This window comes from Fusarium musae, chromosome 4, assembly GCF_019915245.1.
Source record: "Fusarium musae strain F31 chromosome 4, whole genome shotgun sequence".
Taxonomy (NCBI): domain Eukaryota; kingdom Fungi; phylum Ascomycota; class Sordariomycetes; order Hypocreales; family Nectriaceae; genus Fusarium; species Fusarium musae.
Genome location: NC_058390.1, coordinates 187,846 through 202,118, shown reverse-complemented (window position 1 = coordinate 202,118; position 14,273 = coordinate 187,846). Strand labels below are relative to the sequence as shown.

At 33.8% G+C, this 14,273-nt stretch overlaps 3 protein-coding genes across 3 annotated transcripts; 2 read left to right on the top strand and 1 right to left on the bottom strand.

Moving 5' to 3' along the window:
* Positions 1–25: 25 nt before the first annotated feature.
* J7337_005013 (uncharacterized protein) lies at positions 26–1,210 on the bottom strand (the record flags this gene model as incomplete). The annotated part of the gene is made up of 1 exon (XM_044822697.1): positions 26–1,210. One exon carries the CDS (start codon positions 1,208–1,210, stop codon positions 26–28), a length of 1,185 nt encoding a protein of 394 aa, XP_044681188.1.
* Positions 1,211–2,135: 925 nt separating this feature from the next.
* J7337_005012 (uncharacterized protein) lies at positions 2,136–2,876 on the top strand (the record flags this gene model as incomplete). The annotated part of the gene is made up of 1 exon (XM_044822696.1): positions 2,136–2,876. One exon carries the CDS (start codon positions 2,136–2,138, stop codon positions 2,874–2,876), a length of 741 nt encoding a protein of 246 aa, XP_044681187.1.
* Positions 2,877–3,406: 530 nt separating this feature from the next.
* J7337_005011 (uncharacterized protein) lies at positions 3,407–4,985 on the top strand (the record flags this gene model as incomplete). Its single annotated transcript, XM_044822695.1, has 3 exons — positions 3,407–3,463; positions 3,511–3,580; positions 3,637–4,985. 3 exons carry the CDS (start codon positions 3,407–3,409, stop codon positions 4,983–4,985), a joined length of 1,476 nt encoding a protein of 491 aa, XP_044681186.1.
* Positions 4,986–14,273: the final 9,288 nt, after the last annotated feature.

Below are 14,273 nucleotides of genomic sequence, written 5' to 3'. Positions count from 1 at the left end.
TCTGTTTGTCCTCCTTTTCCTTCTTTTACTGCAATGCGGAAGAACTTGGCTTGTTGTCGTTGAGCCCAGAACCCTTGTTCTTCAGAGTTTCTTTCTCCTCACTGGGCTTTTCATCAACAGCCTTTCTCGTTTTATCCTCAAACCAGTGTTTAGGCTTATCCGTGTGTGGTTCTTTGGGCAACTTCTCCTCCTTTTCCTTCTTTGTTTCCTGCTTGGAATATATCGAGTCCTTTTGCACTCCCGCTGCTGGTTCGTGAAGGAGCTTAAATGGGGGCGAGGAGCCAGCCCACTTTCCGTTTAGAATCCTCGGCTTTCCTCCCCCCTGAATTACCTTCAATCTCTCCTCCTCCTCCTTTTTCGCCTTCTTTTTCGCCTTATCCTTCTTAGCCTTCTTGATTATTAGCTGAATCCACCATGGTAAAACTTCCACGCATCTTTTCCCAATCTTTTGCTTTGCCTCAACTCCTTTCTCTCCAGCTAAAGCAAGTTCGTTCCTATAATGTTTGGCTTGGTCGTGTTTGCCGGTTGGGAGAGCCCACCATGGTTTTTCGTCCTTGGGTTTTTCGTCCTTGGGTTTTTCGTCCTTGGGTTTTTCGTCCTCGTCCTTCTCAAGTTTGTCGAGTTGAGCTTTAGAGTCCTTCTGCTTCCTGGCCTCATCAAAGACATTATACTTTGGCTCTTTGACTCTACCCGGCTTGGACTTCTGGAGCTTTTCCTCCTCCTCCATCGTCTGTTGATATCTCATGAACAATTCTTTCAACCTCTTCTTTTTTTCTCGAGTCAATTTTCTATAGGTCTGCGCAAGCTTTTCCATTTCGTCCACTTCTTCGTCGGTGAGTTCAACGGCCCTGTCGCTTCTTTTCGTATCCTTGTGGTTGTGGGTTGTGCCCGTGGTCTTGCCATGCTTTGCAGAAGCCTCGCTCGGATATTTCTTGGTCGATTTTTCATTCTCATCCGCATCAGACTTATGCTTTGGTCCGTCCTTGTCATCGCGCTTCACCGTGATCTCCTGGAAGGTGTATGTATTATTGACGTGATGCATGTGATTGTGCTGATGTTCCTCTTTGGGCTTCCACTTAAGGTATGGTGTTCTATGGACGACGACATTGCCTGGCTCTGCTAACTTGTCTTTGCTCATAGGATGAGCTACAACGTTGATGGCTCCCAATAGGAAGATGAGGAGGAGACGGGAAAGGCATGGAGTAGCCATGTTGGAAGATGAGATGGAGAGAGAATGGGGAATATGTAAGGGTAGGGTGCCGCCTATGAATTGGAAGCAGGGTGTCGTGTGGTGTTTCGAAAATTGTCTGAACGAGGGAAGTGTTGAATTTATAGACAAATGTTCATGGTAGAAAGATACGGATTATTGCGCATTCGCAACGTGGCTTATGGGCTGCTCAATCGCACTGCCTACTCAAAATATTGAGATGTTTTGTTTAGAGCGCTGAAACTGACGGCAGAAAACGTTAACTCCACACTTGGACTAAGCTCTGTCTGCCGGGATAAGCTCCAGCCACAAGTCTCAACTGCAAATAACATATCTAGATAACGGTTGACATCACCACGAAGTTAATATCTCTCGGTGCACTCTCTAACCCGTGCAGTCCAAAGACATTGATAGAAGCAGTACTGATGTACTCGACGGAAGTATCCCTCCGTTGACATATCTCTAATATCAATTCAACAGATGGTTTCAAACTTGCAGAGGAGACCACGACACTGAGGTCAGATGTGATAAAATATTGTTTGTTGGACTCGAAACGAAGTAGGACTCGAAGCTCAGTGGTGAAGAACATGTCTGTTAATTCAGTTCAATGCATTGCCAGTCCTGCCACCCTGATGATATGTCTCCCATTGCGCGCAGTGGTCTTCTCTTGATCCATTTTTCAGGGCCCTGGATGGTCTCATTTCACTCACTATCGCTTGTCTCGGTCGTACCCTCGCCGGAAAATATGCCAATGGCCATCGGTCAGTTTAAAGATGCCGACACAAAACTCGCCGACCTATCGGAGACTTCGCATCAGGTAAACAATCCGCAAAGTCTCCTTGCCAAACAGATATATAACTCCATTACGAGCCAACTATATTGCCACAACTCATTCAATCACCAAGAACATCGGTCAATTACACTCACAATGTCAACCCCTCTCGAACTCTTCTCCCTCTCATGGGGCATGTATCCCCGCCGCGTCCTCATCTATCTCGCCGAGAAACAACTCGTCGCATCACCACTCATCAAAGTCACAGAAGTGACCGTCTCCCCGAATAGCAATAGCTTGACCGCGCCTGGGAAGCCCCAAGGTACAGCGCCGATATTGCGTCTTCCGGATGGACAGTTTATCAAGCAGTCAATCGCGATCCTCGAGTACTTTGAGGATATTTGCGATAATCCACAGCAGCCGTGGCAAGTTGAGCTTGCGAATCATGCTGGTGGCAGTATGCGCGGACGGACTGCGGAGGAGAAAGCACGCGTCAGAGAAGTCCTGGGTCTCGCGGATGAAGTCACCAGTCAATTTGGGTTTGCGTGCCACAAGGGGACGGCGTTGTTTGGGATGCTTGAGGAGACGCATCCAGTCACTGCGAAACTTGCTCTTGAGTACTGCACCAAGAATCTGAAACTGCTAGAGAAATACTATGAAGGGGATACTCGTTTTGATAGTGGAGATGGACAGGTCACCATCGCTGATTGTGTTTTGTACTCGACTCTACATTTTGCCAAAGACCTCTACTGTCTTGATCTTCTGGCAGATCCTGAGTTGGCCAGTCTTCGGGCATTTTACGCTTGGTTCAATGGCAGAGAGAGCGTGCAGGTTCCGGAAAACCACTTCCCAGCTCAGATCAAGGAATTGGCTTGTCAATGGCTTCCTGTGGAGTAACTTTAAGTGGCAACAACGACAAACTCCCTCCACGCTCACAGGTTCAACGACTTCAATAGAGATCATAGACTTATTTTTATGCATAATAAACAGCATCATAGATAAACATCAGCTCATAAACTCTGCCGATCATCGTCTTGGAGCCTTTTATACGCCTCCAAGGCCGGCCAAGGAGTCATCATTTAAGTTCTTATCATATCAGCTTTATGCTGTAGCCATTGGTCAGTCATCGTGGTATTGATGTCTAAGTTGTGAGCTAGAAGTGTTATTTGCAGTTGAGACTTGTGGCTGTGAGCTTATTCCAGCAGAGAGAACCTAGATCATCGTCTCGGGCCGTTTCATAGCGCCGCGTCTCGGCTGCACTGTTTCACGGCTGTTCCCCCTCCCGAATATTGCGGGGGTGGCGCATAAATATTCGCGGGTGTTTTGCCTATCGAGTTCATGATTGATGTCATGTGAAACCAATCTCGTCATTGATAAATTGAGACATTTCTCTGTAATCACACGATCACCAAACAGCATCATTCAAAATGGGCTCCACGAATGGAAACGAGGCAATCAAGCCTCTGATGCTGATTGATGGCCAAGTACAAGCCAACTCCCCGCTCGTGAATCGAAGAACTGACGGTCTCAGCTTGTCGGCGCTTCTGACGGCAACACTTTCCCCCTCTTCAATCCAGCGACAGGCGATAAAGTCGCAGATGGTAAACATACACAACAAACCCCGCTCTGATTCTCTGCTAAAATTGTCTTGCCCAAGTCCCCGAAGCCACAAAAGACGATGTCAACAACGCCGTCGCAGCTGCACAGCGCGCGTTTCCTGCATGGTCTGCTTTAGATCCCGCCAAGCGCGGCGGCTACATGAAGAAACTCGCTGGTCTGATCAGACAACATAATGACGAACTGGCGTTTCTCGAGGCAAAGTCAATGGGTCGTCCACTCCCGGAATTCTTTGAGGGATACGCCGCTGCGGGGAGTTACGATTACTACGCTGAAGCTTGGCCTCACATCCAAGGCCAGGCGAGTCTCAACACGCCAGGATATGTTACCATGACTCTACGTCAACCATTTGGCGTCGTCGGTGCTATTATCCCCTGGAACGCCGCTCTCCTCTTCTTCGCGGGGAAGACTGCGCCAGCGCTCATCACCGGAAATACAGTCGTGCTCAAGTCGAGCGAGAAAGCGCCGCTCGGCGCAGCCAAGTTCGCAGAGCTAATTCACAAAGCAGGATTTCCTCCTGGAGTCTTCAACGTCATCTCAGGCCACGGCAACCCCTCTGGAGCAGCCCTGTCATCACACATGGATGTACGCGCAATCTCATTCACTGGCTCGGGCCGTACAGGACGGGCGATTCAGGAAGCAGCTGCCAAATCCAACCTGAAGAAAGTCATTCTTGAACTCGGTGGAAAATCGCCGGTTATTATCTTCGATGACGCGGATATTGAACAGGCTGCCAAGGACACTATGCACAGCATCCAGTGGAATAGTGGACAGGTCTGCATGGCGAATTCTCGCGTTTACGTGCAGGACACCATCGCTGAGACGTTCATAGAGGCTAGTAAGAAGGTACTTGCAGCTGCGAAACCAGGTGATCCAACGCAAAAGGGTGTTGATCACGGTCCGCAAGCGGACAAGACTCAATATGAGACTGTTTTGTCTTATATAGATGAGGGTAAAAAGTCAGGAAAGCTTGTTCAAGGTGGCAAGGGGAGTTATGACAAGACGGGAGGATTCTTCATTGAACCGACGATCTTTTTGGACACGGCTGAAAATGCCAAGATCATGAAGGAGGAAATATTCGGGCCCGTGGTGAATATCAATGTCATCAAAACAGAGGAGGAGGCTGTTCAGAAGGCCAATGATACAGAGTATGGCCTGTATGCTGCGGTCTACACCAAGAATATTGATCGGGCTATGAGGGTCACTCAACAGCTGAACTCGGGCTATGTCGGTATCAACTGCACCAGTCCCACGACTGCAAGAGATCTTCCATTTGGCGGATACAAGTCTTCGGGTCAGGGTAGGGAGGGATGGCTTTACAGCATGGATAACTTCTTGGAGGTCAAGAGTGTTATGATGAAGGTGGACGCGGGGGTTTCCAAATTGTAACCGAGACGATGCAAGAATTCAGTTCAATACATTCCCCAGTTACTATCAGGCTCAGGCAAAACTACATAACACTAAACTTTACTTCTGCTTCCACAGGCCGACACTTGCTACTCTAGGTTGAGCTGCTACCCAGAAACCACCTTCGAGCAGCAGCGCCTAACGGCAACATTCGTACGACAACCATCTTCTAGTCAGCAACAATCCGGGAAAACATTGTAGACTTATCATACCGTAGTTGAACACAAATCCTTCTCGTTGTTGGGTTCATGGCGTTGAACATCATAGGCTCTAATGCCATAGGGACAATCCACATTGCCGTAGCCTTCAGCGCAGTCAAGGAAAAATTCATGCCAATGCGGAGGGGCACCGACTTTGTATGTCTTCGCCCTTGGACCGCAATGTCCCGTGTGAGCGGAAGTGGCGAGGAGGACAATTGGGAGGATGGTGAACTTCATTTTTAGGTGAGGGTAGAGTGTAATGGATTCAAGATGAGATGCACTATGAAGAGGCGGGATACAAGTTGTTTTAAATGGCTTGATGTAAAATTACTAGATAGACTACATAGACTAGAAAAGCTCAAGATGGGCAATACATTAGCATTCTTGTAATACGAGCAGGAAGGTTTGTAGATGTTAAAAACTCTACCATAAATTGCCTCTATATGAAAATTGAGTTTTCACTATCGTTACAACTACTTAGCTTAGCCACGATGGGCCGATCGCTTGCAGGCCTCGGATCCAGAGACAGTGGATTTTTCCCAAGATTGATAATTAAATCTTTTAACATATATCTGGCCAACACACTGAAAACCCCAATTACCTTCAGGTTTTGCAAAGCAATGTGCTAAGCCAAGTCAATTCAGTCTTTAACCCTTGCTTGTTACTTCTTGTAGGGGGTTCTTGCTAAGCGACTTATGCATTAAATGAATATGCTGATATTCAAAGATAACTAGCTAGGATCCTTTTCCCAGTTGTGTCGTCATGAATGGGCAGCGTGGAAGCGGATATGCGCACTTCCGTGAATGCGGCGTGAATCTCATCTTATAATACCACATAACTCGGAGACAAAAATCAAGTGCAAAAATACCCATTTCTAGTTATAGAGCTGATCTCTTGCCGCTCTTAGCTAAGTTAATGCTAAGCCTTGGCTAAGGTATCTAAGCAGGCCTATTTTAGGCATTATATAGGAGACTAAATCTAGGCCTAATACGAAACCAACTATACTAAGGCCGAAACATACCTACGTTAACAGATAAAGATAATTTATAAGAACCTTATAAATATTAAGTTAACTATAAAGATAAAAAAAGAGTATTTTATAGAGAATAAGAAGTATTTTAAATATATAAAGGAGTTATAAAAGCTTAATCCTAAAAATGTATAGAGGAAAGACTAGACTTAAAAGTAAACTAATCTTAAGAAAAAAAGATATAAGTATAACATCTGCTGTCTCAAAACGAGCTGTTCCTTGAGCTAATTATATATAGTATTGTCCCCCACTTGCCGACTTATTAACCAATTCATTCTGCAAAAAAGTTTTAAAATGCTTTACGCAGGTCTTTGTATGAGCGGTTATCTTCAGGAGCCTCGAATATTAGCAAAAAGAATTCGGTGATACTAGCCATAAGCCTTAGAACCTGTTACTCTATGATTTCTGTCTTCGTATTAAGGTCCATAAGACCAGATATAATTAGGCTTAATACAAGATGCCAAGCAAAGTAAGACAAGAACTCGCTCTAAAGGCTTTCAAGTAGTTTCCTGAACTGTTCTAAGAGCGATAATTCATCGGATAGAACGTTCCGTCCAGTAAATACTTGCTCAGCGATTTTCGCGACGCTATATATAAAGAACTGGTAGGTGGAATGTTGTGACTTGTTCAATGATAAAGGCTTTAAAAAAGAGCGGAGACACCACGTGATTAGGTGCTATAAAAGCAGAGCTATCTTATAACAACTAGCTAATTCGCACTAAAGTAAGTAAATAAATAAGGTTTAAGAGACCTTAAAAAGGTTAAATTAAATTAATTAAGTTAAAGCTAATTTATATTAGCTTTATATTAAATAAAAGAAACTAAGCTAAAATATATATAATTAGGTAAATTTAACTTAAGGTTTTTTTAATATATTTTTTAAATAATTCTTAATTAATTATAATTAAGTATTATATAAATAAGTATTTAAAAATTAATAACTTTATTTCTTTAGCTTAAAACTTAATTTTATTTAAATAATAAATAAAAGGTTATAGCTAATATATAAAAAAAATTATAATATATATAAAAAATAAAGGAATTATTATAAATTACTATAAATTATATTATTAAGTAAATCTTAAACTTAAAATATTTAAGCTATAATTATTATTTATTATACCTTTTTATAAAATATAAATTTTTTTTTTTTTTTTTTTATATATTATAATATAATTATAATAGTTAGTTTTACTTATTAGCTTTATACTTTACTTTTTTTTTTTTAATTAAAACTATTATTAGCTTTAAACTTTTATTTTTATATATTAATACTTTAATCTAGCTTTTTTTTTTATTAATTATATTACTAGCTTTAATATTACCTTTAAAGATTATACTTTTTAAATACCTAATACCTTTAAAATATATAAAATAAGTCTTATTATCTTATATCTTTTTTTTTTTTTTATTTAATTAAACTTATTTTTAATATCTTACTTTTTACTTTAAAATACTTAAGCTATTTACTAAGTATATATTACTATAGCCTATATTATTAAAGTAGCTTTAAAATATCTTTTTATTAAATATAATAATAATAATAATAATAATAATAATAATAATAATAATAATAAAAATAACTTTACTTCTTTTTTCTTTAAAGAGATTAAATCTTTTAATAATAATTTAATTACTTTTATTTTTATATCTTTTTATTAATAAATCCTTATATTTAAAGTATCTTTTACTTTAAATAATATTTTAAATACTCTTTACTATAAATTTAAAGTTATAACTCCTAAGCTATATAAAGGTAGTAATATTTACTATATTATAAAAAACCCTTTTTTTAATTAAAAGTCTATTAAGTATTTTCTTTTTTTTTATAAGGGATATATACTAAGCTTTTTTATAAAAAAAAGCTTTTTAAAATAATACTTAATTTATTATAATTTTAATAAATATAAGAAATATTAGATCTTTAAATACCTTTATAAGTAAGTATATATTTATTCTTTTATTACTTTTTTTACTTTAATTAGCTAACTAGTTTATAGTTATAATAAAGCCTTTTTAATAGTTAATTATATAGTTAATTTTACTATTAAGGTTAAGGTTAAAGGAAAAGATTTTAGCTATTAAGATTTTAAGTATTTTATAGCTATATATATCTTAATTTAATTATACTTTTATAGCTAATTTATTTTTATAATAAGAACTTTATTATATTAAGTATATAATTAAAGAATTAATTAATATTTTTTTATATTAAGTCTTAATATAATAAGGGTTTTTATTACTTTACTTTTTTAGCTTTTTTATATATTAAATATATCTCTAGCTTAATATTTTAGTTTTTTTATTTTATATTTTAAGAATTATATAAAAAGATAAACTTAACTATTTCTTAATTTAGCCTTTTTATAATAACTTCTATATAAGTTAAGCTTAAATATAATAAGGCTTATTAAGCTATAAAAAAATAGGCTTTTACCTTATAGGCTAATAGTAAGACTATTATTTTAAATAGTAATAAAAAAAAGTAATTAGTTATTTTAGTTTATTAATTAAGTATAATTTTTTATATAATTATTTTATATTAAGTTAATTTAGTAATTTACTTTAAGGATTTAAAATAAAATTAAATATCTAGGCTATTTATTACTAGTAAGTAGATTTAGTTAAATAAAATTAATTATAACTTTAATATAATTATACTTTTAAACTATTTCTTTTTTATTAGTATTTTATTATAATATATTTAATAGTAATTAAAGGTATTTAAATTACTATTTTATAAGTACTTTAATTAAATTATTAATAAGTATTTTATTAATTTTAAGATATATTATAAAAAATAACTTTTTTTTAAACTCTTACTTAAGCTATATATTTTATATATTTATATATTATAATTAAGTAGTAATTTTTATATTACTTATTATTAAGTAAATTATTTACTAATTATTATAGTAAATATTTTATAAAGTCTTAAAATTAAATTAAAGATCTTTAAAGAGGTATTTTATTTTTATTATCTTTTTAGTAGCTTATTTAAAGATAAAAAACTTAGCTTTTATAATTAAAGTTATTACTATTACTTACTTTATATTATAGACTGGCTCTTTAGCTATAACTAGAGGATATTAATATAGATATATTATTAGACTTAAAAAAAGAAAGAAAGAAAAAGGAATTTCTTAAAAGAAATTCCTTTAAATACTCTTAATTCTAGCCTAGATCTATCCTAGATCTAGAGGTTACTTAATCTTATAGAGGCTTAGGCTAAAGCCTAAGCCTCTAATATACCCTCTTCCTCCTTCTTATAGTTTATTTAGCGCTTTTTTAAGGAAATTAAAATTCTAGTCTAGATTTATATAAGATACTTTATAGGACCTTTCTAATTCTAGTCTAGATCTAGGCATAGGCTAGGTACCTATTTTCCTAGACTTATTTATTTATTATATTATATATAGGGAGGGTTCTACCTATTACTTAGTTAATGCCTGCAGTCCCCCCTACCTATAATAACTTAAGTTTTCTGTTTAGCCTTATCCCTTCCTCCTTTCTCTTTAAGTTATAATATTATAAGTTTAGTATATTACCTATTCTTACTTATTCCTCCTTTCCCTTTATTTTACTAATAATCCTTATAGAGAGCTCTATCTCCTTATCTTATATACCTTTCTTTCTAAGATCTCCTATCCCTTAAGGTCTATCCTAATCTAGGCTATATCTAGGCTATATCCTAGCCTTTACTAATCTTAATTATAGCTTTATACTTTTTATAAATACTCTACCTCCTATCTTAGGTTTTTTATTATAGCTACTATTGCTGCTCCCTTAGGTAATAGGGGTAGTAAGGAGCCTTAGCGCCTTCCTTCTAGCTTTTAAGCTATTAGTTATTACTTCTATAAAGGGGATTTAAAGAATAAGGACTTTATACTCCCCTCTATTATCCTTTTCTTATATAAGTAATATATTAATTACTTACTAAACTATAGCTATATTATTAATTATATCCCTAGTAAATGCTTTACCTATACTCTATATATTAAGGTTAAGTCTAGTTATATATAGTATAATAATTTATTTATAATAAACCTAGGTTTATGCTAGCTCTTTTAGGAAATTTAAAGTATTATTAAAAACTGTACTTATATTATTAATAGGAAGATAACTTTAGATATATATATTACTGCTTAGTATAGCTTTTTTATTAAGAAGGGTTATAAAAAGCTTAAGTTCTGGGGTTATTTTATAAGCCTTACTTAATAGCTTTGCTATTTCCTTAATATAAACTGTAATTTCTAAACCCTAGGCTAAGCTATATATATTTATAATAATCCCTTATATATATTTAAATTTACTACTACCTCTATTTATTCTATATGATTTTAATTTAATAATAGCCCCCTTTTTCTTGCTTTTCCTGGCCTAGGTAGCGCCTTAGCTAGCTCTAGGCCTATTATTACTAGTATATAGCTTCTTTTAAATATATAAGAGGATTCTTATATTACTTGCTAAGCCTTAGAGGCTTAGGTAAGTAGTACTTAGGCTTTTATAAAAGCTATTATTAATTTTAGGAATGTACTTACTCTAGCCTATGCCTTAACTTATACCCCTAGTTACCTCCTAGCTCCCCTAGACTAGCGCTATTATAGTAGTACTTTAAAGAGTCCCTCTAAATAATATTATAGTAAGTTTTAATTTCCCCTCTCTTTTACTATTCTCTAATATTTCTTTTTTTTAGGTATAATCCCTTTCCCCTAGGTTTAGGTTAAGATCTTAAAGGGGTTTAAGGAGTCTAAGGAGTTCTTTAACTTTCCTCCTTTTCTTATATATTGCAATAGATATTACTATTCTTATAATTTTAGTACCTGTATTAGTAGTAATAGTAGTAGTAGTAATAAGGATTTTAATAATAGTAATAATAGGGATAGTAAGGATCTTAATAGTAGTAAGGATAGAGCTAGTAGGGATTTTAGTAGTAGTAAGGATAGAGCTAGTAGGGATCTTAGTAGTAAGGAGGATGCTAGCGCTAGTACCTAAGGGTATCCTAATTTAGGTTTTTTTATACTTTAGGTAAGTAGGGGCTAGATCTAGGCTAGATTTAGCCTAGGTTTTTATAGTATATAGTTCCCTTTATTATTATTATTATGCCTATTATAGCCTGTTATATACTATTAAGTCTCCTTATCTTTTTTTATACTTTATAAGTATTTTAATATTTATTATATTTTTTAATAATTCTTAAGTAGGAGTTAGCTACCTCTTTTACTTAATAAGTATATCCTTATTTCCCCTTGCCCCTTTTATATTCCTTATTACTAATACCTCTTTTACTATATATTTTTCTACTAGTTTTTAATTATCTTTCTATAATATTAACTTTAATTTAGGTCTAGTTTCTTATAGTAGCTAGGATAGGAGAGAGTCTTTTACTACTCTTTTTATAAAGTTAATATAAAAAATATTATAAATACTTTAAGAAGTATTTAATTTAACTATTAATAAAGATAAGACTTTCTTAACTTTATATCTTACTATAACTTAATCTAGTTTCTTATAAGGTCTATTTATTTTAAAGTTTTATAGGTCTAGCTATACTATATTACTAACCTTAAACTATTTTGCTAGTTATTATTTTTTATTATATACTTCCTGGCGTTACTGCTAGATATAAGTATATATAGCTTATATTACCTTTAGCCTTTCTTAGAGTTATATTATAAACTATACTGCTCTCCTTTTACTTAATATCTTGCTTTTAGTGTATTTATTAATATATTAAATAGCCTCTATCTTATATCTATAAAGTAAGTAGTTTAAGTTAAACCTAGTTACTAATAAAACCTTATTATTAAGTAATACTTATATTACAGTTAAGTAGGTAGGCTAGTTAAACTAGTAAAAGGCTATAAGGAGTTATAGTATTAACTATACTTTTTAATTTACTTACTTTATTTCTTTATTAGTCTAGAGGTAATATACTATAGAAAGGCACTATTATATATCTATAAGTTTATAAAGTATTTTTTAAAACTTACTTAGCTAATCTAAGCCTTTATTTAAGATTATATCCTTAAGGAATCTGTAAAACCTCTACTAATAGTCCTAGAACTTCTAGATATATACTTTAGTTAATATAGTTATTATTACCTTAAGCTAGATTAGCTTTAATAATCTATTAGTAATAACTATAAAAAAGGTAAGGTTAGCCCTAGTCTAGGCTAGTAGTTTAGTTATAAAGTTAATTAATAATATTAACTAATACTTATTTAAGATAGGTAACTATTATAGAAAGCCTTAATACTACTATCTGCTTTTATAGGTATTATTATAGTAATAGTTCCTATAGAATTTATATATATCTTAAGATATACTATTTTAGTAATAATCCTTATATAAAGCCTAGAAAGTGCTATTTTTCCTTAGGTAGTTCTATATAGGTAACTTATAGACTTACTAGATAACTATAGTAATTAATAGTTCCTATATAAGTAACTAGATTTAGTTTTTATATAGTAATACCTTTTACTTACTAATACTATAATCCTAGACCTGCTCTTTTATCTCTGCCTTTTTAAGGAAGTGCTATTCTTTCTTTAATATAGTATTTAGCTAGGCAGTATATAAACTTAAGCTCTATACTACCTAATCTTAAAGCTTTTATAGTATTATATTTATAAAAATCTTTCTTCTCTCTAGCAGGGTCTTAGCTAAAGTTTCCTCTCTATTAATTTATATCCTGGCTAGGTCTAGGATAGAGTTTTTAGGTCCCTTAAGTAAGGTCTTAACTAGAATTCCCTCCCTATTAGCCTATATCTTGGCCAGGTTTAGACTAGAGTTTTTTAATAAGTATATTACTATTAGTAATATCCTTATAGGTCTTATAACCTAGTTAACCTATTTTACTGCCTTTTAGTAGTCTTAGTCTTATTAGGATAATATATTAAGTTAAGAGGCTTCTTTCTTTAGTTAGTAGTAAAGCTTATAGTTATAATAAGATAGTAAGTCTATTTACTATATTTACTATTCTAAGATCTTTTATACTATTATAAAATATTTAAGATTCTTATAGTTTATTAAGATTATAAATAGCCTTTAGACCCCTTATAGCTTTACTAACTATACTTTAAAGTAGCTAACTACTACTAATAGCTTTTTATTATAGATTATATAATTTTACTATATTAGGCTTAGTAATATTAAGTAATATATAACTAGGTATAAGATACTTCTTTTATTTTTTTATAATAAGCAGCCCCCTAAAGCCTCCCTAGAGCTGTTAGCTTTTATTATAGTCTTCCTATCTAGCCTCTATTATACTAAGATAGGACCTATTATAAAAAGCTCTTTTAACTTATTAAAGGCTATAGACTAGTCTAACCTTTACTAAAAGGGGACTCCCTTTTTTATTAAGTAATTAAGGGAGGCAGCTAGCCTAGTAAAGTCTTTAATAAAGTTATAATAAAAGTTAATAAACCTTAAGAAGCTCTTAACTCTTTTTAACTATATTAGGGGTTCTTATAGCTAAATTACCTCTACCTTTTCTAGGTCTAGTTAAATAGAGACTCTAGCTTTTATAATATACCCTAGGTATTTTACCTTATCTATTATAAATTTACATTTCTTAAAGTTAAGGTTTAACCTAGCTACTTATAGCCTATATAGCATTTCCTTTACTTTCCTTATATAGTCGCTTTTAGACCCCCTAAAGTAAACTAAGATATTATCTAAGTATACTATTATATAATTACCTAGGGATTAGCCTAGGGCCTTATTTATATATTACTAAAAGGTTATTAAAGCGCCTGCTAACCTAAATAGTATTACTAGCTACTTAAAAAGCCTAAACTAGGTATAAAATACTATAAGATACTCCTTACTTTCTATAATCTATATCTTATAAAAGGCTGCTTATATATCTAGTTTTATTAGCTATTAAGCTTTAGCTAGTGACCTTAGTATCTCTTTAATTAAGGGGAGTAGATAGCAGTTTTATTAAGTTACTTTATTTAGAGCTCTATAATCTATATAAAAATGCTACCTTCCCTTAGGTTTCTTTACTAGAAGTACTAGTATTATTATAGA